Consider the following 12,821-nt stretch of genomic DNA (forward strand, 5'->3'; position numbering starts at 1 on the left):
CAAATACCCATCCATGCCTCGACGAGGACGAGACGGAGACGGGGACGGAATACAACACGCGGCGACTGTCGTCATTGTGCATGCTACGCCGAATCCGCCTGCACTCTCAGCGCTGTTGAACACACTTCAACCAGCACACGTCTCGTTCGACTTCTCTCGCACCGGGACACAGACCGGACCGTCACATCTCGAAAGGTCGTCATTCCACCTGGCGTATGATAAAACGGTTTGTACAAGAAATGAAAGAATGGATGCTTCTCGAGGGCTCCAAAGTCTCCTGTCTTCTGCAGCCAGACTTGTCCCCCACATTCCCAAGATCTCATATCCATCCACAATCTCATGGCTTCCATCCCGCAGGGGTGGTATACTTTGACATGGTGATGAATCCCGAGCTTGGCCTCTGCGTGGTTGTCACAACGGCGGCGACAACTGCGTCAACTGAGATATTCAGAGCGGTCGGGATGCTCCAGTCCGCCCATGTATGCTCTGTCGATGTTGTGACGCTACTAGTGCTGCTGCTACTAGTGCTGCTGGTAGACGTCTGTGCATTTTCAACGGAGGTTGGCGCAGATGTACTGCTCGTCCAATCGGTCCAAGAATGCTCAACTGAGCCGGTCGTGCTACTTGATGTGGTAGCGACGGCGGCGGCGGTCGTCGTGCTGGTGGTTTTTGCGTTTTCGACAGGAGTGGCGGCGGACTCGCTGCTCGTCCAATCCGCCCACGTATGCTCAGTCGAAATGCTGGATGGGCTCGGAGATGTGGTGGACACATCAACGGCGGCGATTGGTGCGGTGGGCTTAACGGGCTTGATCTCGGTTGGTGTTGCTGTAACGGTGATCGTGCTCTGTACAACTTCCGTGACAGTGACGTACGAAACAGAACACGCGCCGCCTTCACTGCCCGGTCCTGCGGGCAAAGAACCAGCACCCGTATTAACGGGGATCAGCGTGATTGTCTCTGTCGTGGTCGAGTGCAGAGTGATGGTAGTGGTAGCTTCACTGTTCGCAGCAGCGACGTTGACGACATTGTTCGGTGCTTCGGGCTGACTCGTTGGGGACGGGCGTGTAACGGTGGCATAAATGGTGCTTGTCAGAGTGAATGTCTTCGTGATGTGTAGAGTGGTCGTTACAACAGAGGCGGATGGTCCAACCCCGAGCGTTAGCGTCGCCACAGTAGCTTCGACAGTAGTGCTGACGGCGACTTCTTCTCCCGTCGAGACGGTGCTTGTTGCCTCAGCCCAGTCTGACCAGGTTTCCATGGTGCTGGGTGTCGAGTCGACAACTGCTTCAACTGGTGGCCTTCCAGTCGAGCTGATCGTAGGTTCAGTTGCAGCGCCAACCGGTGGCTTAATAGTCGAGGTTGGAGTCGGCTCCATAGCAGCATCGACTGGGGAGCTACCGCCGCTTGAGCTGGTCACATCCCAATCGCCCCATGTCTCAGAGCTTTGCGTGCTAGACGAAGAGGCTGTCTCGGCCGCGACGATATCGCTCGTGCTTGTCGTTGAAGACGAAGTTTTGACCGCAACAGCCACGGTAGGTGTGGTTGTCATGACACCTTGGACGACCGACTCACCGCTGCTGCTCGATGATGTCCAATCGGACCACGTCTCGGCGCTGCCGTTCGTAGTCGAAGATGAAGTTGCGACAGCTTGAACCAAGGCACTGGTGGTCGTCGTAGTTGTGGAGCTACTTGCCTCGGCAGGTGTCGAAGATGAACTGGTGTATGCGCCATTGACAGGAGTCTCGCTACTATTCGTCCCAGTGCTGGTTGTGGTCGAGCTGCTGGCTGCGCCATTGACAGGGGTCTCGCCACTGTTCACGGACGATGTCCAATCCGACCAAGTCATTGAATCAGATGTTGTCGCAGCGCTAGCTTCGGAGCTGCTTGATGTGGTCGCAGCAGCAACAACAGGGCTGACCGAGCTGGGAACTTCAGAGATGCCTGCTATTACCTCAACACCAACAACCGGGACGGATGTGGTTGCCGTCGAGCTGGGAACTTCAGAGCTGCCTGCCATTGCCTCAGCACTAACAACGGGGATGGGTGTGGTTGCCACCGAGCTGGCCAACGCGTCATCCACAGTCAGGCTCGTGGAGGCCGTTTCAGGCCAGTCTGTCCAGGCAGTGTCATTGTTAGACTGACGTCGTGGGAGCCGTCTATCAGCTACCAGTCCACCATGGCGAACCTGCGCCGACGCCGATGCCAGTGACAGAGAAGCCGCCAAAATTGCGACAAGTTGGAAATGCATGTTCGCCAGGGGTCCGGGTTGGGCTGGTTCCTGACTTCGATACGTTTGCACTTCGGGAGACCTGTCAAAGTGTCTGTTTTGTCTGTTCGTTCCGTGGCGGAGTCAACCGACCGAGTAAATGAGTGAGGTATATGCAGCAAAAGGAATGACGGCGGAGAACTGAAAAAGAATGACTGACGTCTCTGGGACGCTGGGGAGAAGGTTTCAAAAGAACGACGACGACCTGAAGCGCACCCGATATCAAAGAAAGACGACGAGAAGAGAGCAAACGAGGAAAGAAGAGACGGCCGCGAGCGGAGTTACCATGTTGGTGGGTAGCACGCAACCAACGCCGGGAAATTGTAGGAGCACCGAAAGGCTGGCATAGCACCATCGTAACCCACACCATATCCCACAGCGCAGAAGATGGAGGTGCAGATCCTGTATGAGAGGAAAGCAACGGACAACGACAAGTGGGATGGTTGGTGAGAACGACGATGGGAGTGTCGCACGATTGAGGAGGAATTGTGAACAAATCCAGGAGGTCGGGTGGAGTTGCCAGGTACCACGCGTTGATTGGCAGGCTGACGCGCTTAAGAAACGGGCCTAGTCCGCATCAAGCTAGGCCCATCTTGTCTCGGACTCCTGACTGAGGTTGAAGCTTCTCATTGCTGCGAGCTGTCATCGCTGCCAGGGTTTCAAACACAGCGGAGACCGGCCTTGGTCCTTGACGTCCATTTTCGTGTATATATCTCATCTACGACTTCGGTCCATTTCTCCGTTGACCTCTGCCGATTCATGCCATCGGCGCGTGGGTGACTCGCTTGTCCTGAAAATCTCCGACCGAGGCGATTGCGATGATAAACCCAGTCCAAGTTGACCCTAGAGAGATCTCTCGGGTCGCACGCTGCTGCGACCATTCGTTATGTAGCCAATCGGCTCGCTGCCTGCGTCAAGGATGCCGCATGCACAACATCTCCGCAAGGGTGCAATAGCCGCAAGTCAAGATACACGAACTGAGATAATAGAACAAGCACCTGGATCAAGGTCAGTCGTGCGTGAATGTGGAGCGCGTAGGCCTTGCCGGCTCATGAGACGTCGCTCCGGCGTAGTGCGATCAACCTAAGCTCTGCTCATCTCCTTCTCGTGCCTATAGGTCCGTCATTTCGATCTTAGTCGCAAGCCTTGGAGGAAATTGAGAGCATATATTCGTGAAATCACGCTCAGGACAGAACGTGGTGGACCCGTTTCCTCCCAGCATTCTTCGTTCGCAATGGTCGTCCTCGTCGCAAAGCCGAGTGCTTGGGCCTATTTCACAGCATTGGCGTTTCTTTTGATCACGATGGTCCTAGCGCTCGCCCTTCTAAGTCTTCTTCCTTGCCGTCATCGTTGTGGAGAGTGACCTTTCGTGACACTGTCTCCCGGGATTCGACCAGCCTAGCTTCGATAACGCAACTCAAGACAGGAGAGGGAACACCAGGGGCGTTGCTCGATGATACTAGGAGTGGTCATTCGCGTGTTGGTTCCTTCCGTCCGACTTATCATTCCCACTTTGGATATGATGTCCTTCATCCCTCCTGCGTCCGCATTGTACGGTTTGTGCTGCACCTCCGGTCGTCGTCTTCCAAGCTGTCGACGTTTGGCCTTCGTCGTCCCCAGGGTCATCGCAAAGCTGGGCAATTGGACGCAAGCTGCTCTTCATCCTCTTCGAGCTCAAGGGCACCGTCGACGGAGTGGGCGTCTCTGTAATCAGTCCATATTTCGTGGATGCCGGCGCAGAACTGCCAGAGCCAGAGTGGCGTGTGGCACGAAAGCCAAAGGGCACCATTCACCTTCAAACCACCTCAACCCTGCTTCCTGCAAGCGAATGAGCTGCAAGCTTGGAAATAGAATGTCGACGTGGTGCCCGAGAGGAGTTGAAACAAGCCTTTGATTCGCTGGATGAAGACCCACGGCGCTAGGTAATAGTTCCGGGTTAGAAGCACTTTCTACCCAAACTGGGTGGTAAGGCTTTAGCGATGCGGACAAAAGTAGTCGCAACCGGCGACGATAGAAGATTGCTTTGGTGGGAAGGTGCCACAACCCAGGGGGGTAATTCGTAAGCCAACATGAGGATGAACCTCGAAGGTCAAATGGAACGGATATGATGAGCTTGGAATAGCCGGCACGGCGAAGACGCCACCAAAGCATTATTTCATGCTCGCGGGAGGCAGAGAGGGTTCCGGCTCGACGGATGTAATCGCCGCTTCGTCTCAGCGATTTCAACTGCCCCTTGTGAAATGTCCGTTGTAACGAATCAAACGAGGACTTGATGCCTGGAAACTTCCGGCACCATCGATAAAGCTGCTCCCTCCAGCTATTGAATGCGATCTGCGGTCCTATTGAGAGTCGAGGGCATGACGCTTCATCATATGATCCCGTGCTGCGGACAATCATTTTAGAGGGAGACAGCTCCAGCATCATAGCTTTGTTTGTTGTTGTCGATCTCAGTGCATGGACCCGCGCAGGCGGAACCGACTCTTGAAGCTGGAGGAAGGAATCATCCCATCCGCCGTGATGTGGCAGTCGCACTCGTATTGGGTATCCGTACTATCACCGCTCAGTGAAGAAAGTAGCCGAGACCAAGGTCAAGGGGCTAGTGAAGACCGAATGCAGTCGCCCATGTCTGACTTCAGCAGGAGGGAGGAAGATCCAAGCTCCAGAAGAGGAAAGGTCATAGAAGGTGGAGAGAAGGAATGGCCCATACGACCGAGTGGCTTTGGCTTGTCAATGCGTCGATCATCCGGGTTTTCAGATAAGACTCACTGGAGCAATCCGGGGATCACGGGATTCTTATCATGTGGTGTGCAGAGGAAGAAACATTGATCGACAACGCTGTCATCCTAATATGTTGTAATCGTTCAAGTCGGTGGAGTGGTCACCAGCGATCGGCTTGGACATTCCAGGGGACTAGCGTGCCATGGCGTTTCCAATGCTCTTCGTAAGTGATGTACAAGGAACTCAAAGTGTGAACTCAAAATGTGAGTGTCCGACTGATTAAGTGAACGCGTAGTGACCACTTTGGGTTTCGCTGAGTTTGACGCTAGCTGCGGAATGCAAATGAATCCATCACGTCATACTGAACCGAGTTGATCCCTTGAAACCGTGTCGGATGTTCTCAGCGCCGTTTGAGGCGCCGAGGAGCCTTCAACCGTACGAGTACCGGGGACCGTGTTCGTCAGAGACAGGAACTCTAACGGTGGAGACGACGGGCACAAGCAAATCAACACAGGAATGAACTGGAGGGCTCTGTCATAGGACACTAAGGAGCATGTGAAATTTCATGATTGTGAGGTGGTCGAGGAGGTGATGGCCCATCTCCCAACGAGCCCAGGGTGTTACTCGACATAGCGGATGAGTGTCTAGTTCCAATACTGACGGACGATCGAAAGGTTTCATATGGTAAGAGAGTCGTGTCAGTGAGCGGATTGATGCGGAACAGAGTTTGACGACCAACAGAGCGCCGAATTTGTCAAGAACCGCTCGACCTGTTCGAGGAGAACAAGGTACATCGCTCGAACAGCGCTCTCTCTGATGGGTTGTCCATCTCTCACTTATCGTTCACCACCGCTGATGTGGGATTATCGCTATCATGACCTAAGCATCACGTCCACTGCCTATTGTGTACATCATGAATGTGGCTCCGTTCCAGATCTGGGCCCTCCGCCCTATCCATACAGGCCATTGGATGTCGCCCCATACCACGCTCTACCTCTTGACGAGAACGTTGTCGTTGTTGAATAAAAGTCTTGGCCGCTCCGACCGGAGACGACACGGACAATAAGACTGACCAAGAAGTGGTCAAGCCATTCATAATGCATCGCTGCCATTTCAAACTCTTGCGCCAACGCCATCATGCAAGTTCGTATCTCATAAGCGCATGGCCCACTCCGTTACCGCGTGTCCCAATTATCCCAAACCGAAATGCTGCCCGCTTTTGCGCACCTGTGACCCATTGCCTTGGTAATGCCGTTGCAATCCACAATATCACTTAATCAGGCGCAAGCACTCGAAGGCGCAAGACGCCGTAGTCGGAGAAGTCGGCGGGGACCTCTCCCTTGCGTGTCATTCGTGTTCATTGCTCCCGTTCTTCTTTTTCCCACCGCTGAAGATTTTCATCGCTTTCTTCCACCCGCCGCTTTCACTACGCTGGGTTTTGATCGCGGCCATTCCGCTTGCACTCCCATGACTGGTAGTGCCACCAAGCTCGCTTGTCGGCGGGGTAGTGGGTGGGGTCATGATCGGCTCGTGATCCAGCAGCTCGCCAGCAGGAGGGCTTTCGGGCCCTCCGCTAGAGTCAGTCAAGGCACTCTCAGAGATTGCTGACGAGTGTGAAATGTGCGTCGATAATCGCGCTCCGGCCTGTCGACCTAACGCCGACGATAAGGAAGACGACTGTGTTGGACGGTGCTGTTGGGGAGGTGACCGAGATGTCTCGAGTGGTCCTGCTGATGTGTTTGGAGGCGATCGTCTTCGGCGAGAAGGCATTCGGCGATGCACGGATCGTTCATCAAATGTCAGTCGTGCCGGCTCAAGATCAGTCGGGTCGTCGTAGTCAGACATGACGTTATATGTCTGTGCATATGGAACCTGCTTGAGGCTGTTGCAGAATGGGATGAAGATGGAATCCGACATGAGATCGTACATTCGCTTCACCGCGGCGTCCAGGTGTTCAGGTCGGGGCGGTGTGAAATCGTACGACCGCTCGATCAGGTCGTCCCGCTCCTCCGAAGGTAAGTTGATCTCTCGTGGGGCACCAGGTTTGACATATATTTCCAGTATGCGTTGCCAATCTTGGATCAGCTCCCATCCTTGCTGCGTCTCGATGGTGAGAGGCATGCCCGCCATGCCCGCTGCTGCTTCATCGTATTTGTCGGCGTACTTTTTGGATTCCGTGGTGAATTCCAGAGTTTCTAGACAGTGTTGTTGTGATAGAAAAGCTGTGTATGCGGCTAGGGTGTAAGGAGACGGTGCCTTGTTGTTAAGCACGTCCTCAAGTGTCGGTCTGTTTCCCGGTGACATAAGGCCATCTTTTCGAGTAGTCACACTAATTGGCCGCGCTCGGGTGAACTCTCCTTCAGACATGATGAATTGTTCAGGAACGTCCTGCAGTTGGCTGACCGTAGCTTCAAGGCGAGGTGAAGGTTCAGGTGTGTATGGCCAGGCTATGGAAGTCGATTTCTTCTTCACCATGGCGCTCGACTTTGCCCTCGCTGACCGCTGCTTAACCCGAGACACTGAAGGGGGTTATTGTATGGTACGTCCTGTCAGTTGTAGAGCTCCACCGTTCCTTCTGTTCAGCACCGTTGTTCCCCTTGGACCCGAAACCCGCGAGACCACCAACACAGCCGCCGACTTGATACTCTTGACGTACGATATCTGTCCCAGTGATAGACCACTGGCGCGAGCTGAGCGCGGCACAACGAGGCTGCAAGGCAGGAGTATATTCCGCTGTGGATATCCGAGACGCTTCCCGCCAGCAAGCTTCTTCTTGTGTCACGGAAGGATGCTGTGCAACCAAACGAGGATCGAGGAAATTTTCAGACTGGCGGTACGAACTGTCGGACTGAGGGGTGGTCCCCAAGAGGGGAAGAGAAACTGGGTTCTTCAGAGGAGATTATGTCGGTGGGTATAGGGCCAAGGGTACACGTCGTGTGCTCGTTCGGGTTTGGTTCCCGAAGTCCGTCAAAAAGCGTGTATGAGTATGTGGTTGAAGGGAAGCCCGTCGAGATGCAAATAGGCAGCGGACAGACAGTCGATGGTCTAATCAGTCGTATGCGAGACTCTCGTATGGCAATGGGCAGGTCTTGAGTGAGCGACAAGAAGTGCGTTTACAGCGCAGCCGCAATCCGTATCCAGCACAACCATCTGATTTCCGGATTACTGGTAGAATATTGCAAGGGCGCTGAGGAAGTAGGAGGACGTATTGGGAGTGTGAAGAATGTTGCCTTTGGGCTTAGTGAGATCAAGGCCTCAGCTCAGTCATGGTGACGGTGTGGTGGGATGAGGACAGTGGTAAAAGGTGGTAGTGAGGTGGATGTGAAATGTGGACTGCCAGGATGCTGGGTGACCAGAGGAACCGGGAAGTGGAGAGGACGAAGGGGACGTCGTAGAAGGTTTAGGTAAGAGTCATCGCAGAACCCGCTGCCACTGCGGAAGCCTGAGGTTTCCCGTTCAGCAGCGCGAGAGCGACCGCAGGCGGAGGCGACGACGGTGAGTGGAAGAAGGGGACCGGGAAGCAAAGGCTATGGGTCTTTGGTCCCAGTCGATGTCGTATGAGCCGTTAACCTTTGCTAGCGGTCCTTTCGGGGCAGTAAGGCTTGACAGGCAGCTGCTTGCCCACGGCTGATGGTGGGAAGGGTGACAGGGCCTGGGCCAGATTCGGAGGAGGGACAAGGATGCCCAGGGCTGGGACTGAGGGGACTTGGGATCAGGAACGACTTCTAGATGAATTGTGCGTAAAAGGATGAGAAATTGGGGCAGCGTAAACGCACAGCAGCGCGGCGCAACGGCGAGGCGCAGGCAGAGCACAACACAGCACAGCACAGGGCAGACAAGACACGAAAAGGCGTGGAGCGAGCAAGGTCAGGGCCGCCCAGTGCTGCAACGCTGCCTCTTTAGCCCCTGCAAGCCTTACCGCTTTGCCCACTAGACCTGGCCTAAAACATGCCCGCAGCTGAAGAGGGACCTTTATCCGCGCTCGGATTGGTCCCTGGCAATGTGCATTACGATGGGAATGATGATCCAAGTCATGCCAAAAAAGAGGGGTGTGCACACCATACAAGGCAAACAAGATGGAGCGAAGGATGCCGTCTCCTTATGCGCAGCATGTTGGATGCATGTTAGATGGTAATGGTATTCCTGTAGATGCATTCCCACAAGGCTGGCCTAGGGACGAGATGGCTGTGGTTGAAAGTTGGTTTGCTGGGCGGCTCGAACGACGGGGCGTCCACGTCCTTCGGGTGTTACTTGCACGGTTCGATTGCCGCACGATTGGTTTCTAGGCGGCTTCTAGCAAATCGCGCAGGCTTCTATCGCCCTTCTCTCGCCTTTCCACTGCCCGTTCTCGAAAATTGCGCGGTCTTCTACGCGTATTCTAGAAGTCCGCCACCAAACAGTCACCTGCCACGGATGCGTGAGCTTTTTCTGGCTCGTCTCATTTCGTCACTGTGCCGCTTGTTTGTGAGGCTGCAGTCATTCCCTTTCTGGATTGCCGGGGACTGCCAAATGGTCACCGTGAAGATGCGGTAGGATGGTCTTCGCTACCTCTTGCCTTCGTGCGGTCATCTTCGGTCTCGCTTCTATTATTTCCAAGGTATCTCAAAGTCCGGGGCTTGATAGCTCCGGCAGCCCGGGAGGTATTAACTCTCGTGAGGTCCGGAATTCTCTCATCTGACACGCTGTGCCGCTGCACGCGTGTCTTGACTTCCCGGTTGTGCTTGCCCCAAAACTGCTTGCCATTGCCCCTCATTTTCCCTCTGCCCGTGTGAGTAAAATGGAAGCTCGGGGCGGTGAAAGTGACGCCTCTTGTGAGATAGAATGTAGTAGGGCTCTTCTCGCAGATTGCCATCGTGGATGCTTCAGTGCATTTTACTTGCTCTTAGTCAGTGGCAACATCAGCTGTTTTCAGAAGCCATCACATTTTGATTCTCATTTCAATACCGCTTACGAGCACCATGGCTCAGTTACTACGAAGGAGCTCGCATGCTGGAGCGCCAAATGACTTTCCACTCCCCAATCCGCCATCTCATCGGACTGTCCTTTGAGCGTGGCACTGCGACTTCACTCTAGATACCTGCCCATTTGCCCAGCATCTTCTACCGGCCTGTGACCGCCAAGGCTTTCGGATGCTGTGTCGCATCCTGACTCGCCGGCTCAGCGAGAGTCCACATATAACGAGCTTAGTGCAGGTATAGTAATGGAGGACGGAGTATTTTCGAGGGTTCCCAGTTTAACGCCACAGCCGATGTCCGGTCCACGGAGCAAGGCTCTTTACCTGCTATTCAATCTTGCTATTAGAACTTGTTCCTGCAGCGGGCTACGGAAAATTTGACGTGGCGATATGGAGCTCCCTTGCCAACATTCTTCCAGTCTTCTGGAACATTACTCAGGCTGGTAGTACCGACATTACCTCCTATTCCACATTGGGAGCGACTTCCGGCGGCCATCTAAGCACGTGGGCTTCTTGTTGCCAACGAGGCCCGTCACTGGTGCAGCGCCCGGATAATGGGCGGCAGCAGCACTTTTCACAGAAAAGAAAATCTTTTGCGTTGCAGCAAATGATCCTCTGCCAGCAAATCGATCCATCCAGCAACCTCTGAAAGCCTGTGGTTTCGAAATTTTCCTTCGTCCTGTTACCTTACTCCGCTGCAGACGTTACAATCCCTCCTAATTGATCCACCGCTCATTTGTGACAGGTGTTGTGGCAGGCAGTGGAAGCCGGCAAGAACAAGTCGGCGATCGCTGTTAAATCGCCTGGCTTTTTTCCTGCGGACCCATTTCCTCATTGGTCTTTCTTCTCGAATTGCGTATCAGTCATTCGAACTCGATGGTATCGGCCGCAGACAAGATTTGTTAGACTGAGATCCCACCCGGCGCCGTCGGCTTGATCTCGCAAATTCTGCCACTGCAGCCTGTTTTGTCGGAGACACTCAGAGATCAACTCAAAATCTTGATCCCCACCAACGTCGCTTACCAACTCGCCGACGCTATTGTTGTTGTCATGACTGGCGGTGAATCTTGGCTCTGAGTCACCGTCTGCCAGAAGCCCCTGGGCGGGCTTGCTCTGATCGCGATATTGCAATGGTTCTGCAGGCTCGGAATCTTTCAATATCGGCACGGAAATCCGAAGATAGTGGCATATGGCTTTTGCCTGCGTCTCGCCTGTTGCCGCTTCTTTCAGCAATACAGTCCCTCGCTTGGTTTGAGCGTCTTGCCAGAGCACATAGTCTTCGTCTTGGAATATCTGCCGCAACCGGTTAAGATGCCTACACTTTCGGCCTTGATCACTGTAGTCGCCAGGTAAGTCATGTAAGAAGTCCGACACGCTAACGCCAACCCGGAAAGTGCTTAACCGCATAGGCAAAATCTTAGCCAAGCCCAAGATCGATTCCTCCTTACCTATCGCGTTCAGGTCCTTGACCTGACCCTGAAGAAGCGCGCTAAACAGGATGTTGGCTCTCTCGATGTTGAGCGAAGTCAGTCGTACGCTCTTGACTGCCATCCAATTTGCCCACAGATGTAGCGCGAGCAGTGGAAGCAGACAGCACCAGGTGTTCCACGTGCCGTGGACTTTGCTGACGACAAGCCCTCCTGCCCACATGCCGATCAAGCTGATAACAGTCTCCTGACTGCCATCTTTGGCGTTGAGTTCGCCGATGTTACCCGACTTTGCAAAATGGGACGAAAGGATGGCCTTAGAGCTCCCACCCGAGACCCCACACACAGCTCGGCACGCGTTACTGACGCAAAGCGTGCAGACCCGCCCTAAAACTGGCAGTCCAGGGCTCAAGCAGTCCAGGATGAAAGCAAGGTCGTTGACAATATCTGCAAAGAATCGATAAAACTTCACTTCGGCTTCAATTCTTTGAGAGAAGTGGTGGGCGAACAAGATGGTGGCCAGCCGACCGATGGTTTCTTGTGCAATGTATAGCAGCATGGTGGTTACAACTGAGGCATCCTCCGACCCCACACCCATGCCGACAAATACTGCCCTCGAGGCTAGCAGTCCCGCAATTGTGGAAGCGAAAGCCTGTAAGGTGTCGTAGATCTGGTAGGGAGTGTAATCCGCGGTGACGCTCAAGGGGTACCCAGCGGGTAAGAAAACGTCCATCAATCTCATCATCAATGATGTACTTGCTGAGCGCTGCGAAGGGCGCGTTTCGAAGGCCATGCTGACTGGGTCATACCTGAACGTTACCGTTGGTTGACCTTCGGCGTCCAGTTCCTGGATCTCCATAGCTGGTCTTGACCGTCTCGCCCCTCAGTAGTGAAAGCCTGAAACTCTTCGGCTGGGGATCTGTGGCTGGCGGAGTCGGCTTGATGCTGGAGATAGTTGCTCTACTGGGTCCAGCACGGCGATGGCATGGGAGAAATGCATGTCGTGAAGAAGAGACTTGTCATCATTCGATATTCCAGGTGGTGAAAGGTTGTTGTCCTCAAGAGTCAAGCGAAAGTGAAACAGCCCCATTGACGCTCTATGATCCACCGGAGAGTATTGGATACTGTTGGGCATTGACAGATTGTAGCAATTGCTCAAATCAATTGAAAGCCATCTCAGCACCTCATCATGCATCAATCTAAAAGCAAATTTAAAGCCTCGCCCGACTCATCAGTCGGCTTCTCGCACTCCTTCGTTTTTAAAACTTCCTCTCTCCAGCTGTAGATGGCTTGGCCTCTTTCGGGGGTGGTCGCCCTCTCTGCCCAATGGACTGCCTTGAAACACGGTTGCTTTGAAATTTGCCGATGGTCTACAACTCGATAATGCGCTTCCCATCATTCTTTACAACGGCTGCTGTGCTGTGAATAGTGAACATGTCTCTTTGACCCCAACGAC

The 12,821-nt window shown here is 53.9% G+C and overlaps 3 protein-coding genes across 3 annotated transcripts; all 3 read right to left on the minus strand.

Moving 5' to 3' along the window:
* Positions 1–337: 337 nt before the first annotated feature.
* G647_05947 (uncharacterized protein) lies at positions 338–2,017 on the minus strand (the record flags this gene model as incomplete). The annotated part of the gene is made up of 1 exon (XM_008730273.1): positions 338–2,017. One exon carries the CDS (start codon positions 2,015–2,017, stop codon positions 338–340), a length of 1,680 nt encoding a protein of 559 aa, XP_008728495.1.
* A 4,314-nt stretch (positions 2,018–6,331) lies between these two features.
* On the minus strand, positions 6,332–7,459 carry G647_05948 (uncharacterized protein; the record flags this gene model as incomplete). Its single annotated transcript, XM_008730274.1, has 1 exon — positions 6,332–7,459. One exon carries the CDS (start codon positions 7,457–7,459, stop codon positions 6,332–6,334), a length of 1,128 nt encoding a protein of 375 aa, XP_008728496.1.
* A 3,310-nt stretch (positions 7,460–10,769) lies between these two features.
* On the minus strand, positions 10,770–12,224 carry G647_05949 (uncharacterized protein; the record flags this gene model as incomplete). Its single annotated transcript, XM_008730275.1, has 1 exon — positions 10,770–12,224. The coding sequence occupies one exon, from the start codon at positions 12,222–12,224 to the stop codon at positions 10,770–10,772; it is 1,455 nt and encodes a 484-aa protein (XP_008728497.1).
* Positions 12,225–12,821: the final 597 nt, after the last annotated feature.

This window comes from Cladophialophora carrionii (genome assembly GCF_000365165.1).
Source record: "Cladophialophora carrionii CBS 160.54 unplaced genomic scaffold supercont1.5, whole genome shotgun sequence".
Lineage (NCBI taxonomy): Eukaryota > Fungi > Ascomycota > Eurotiomycetes > Chaetothyriales > Herpotrichiellaceae > Cladophialophora > Cladophialophora carrionii.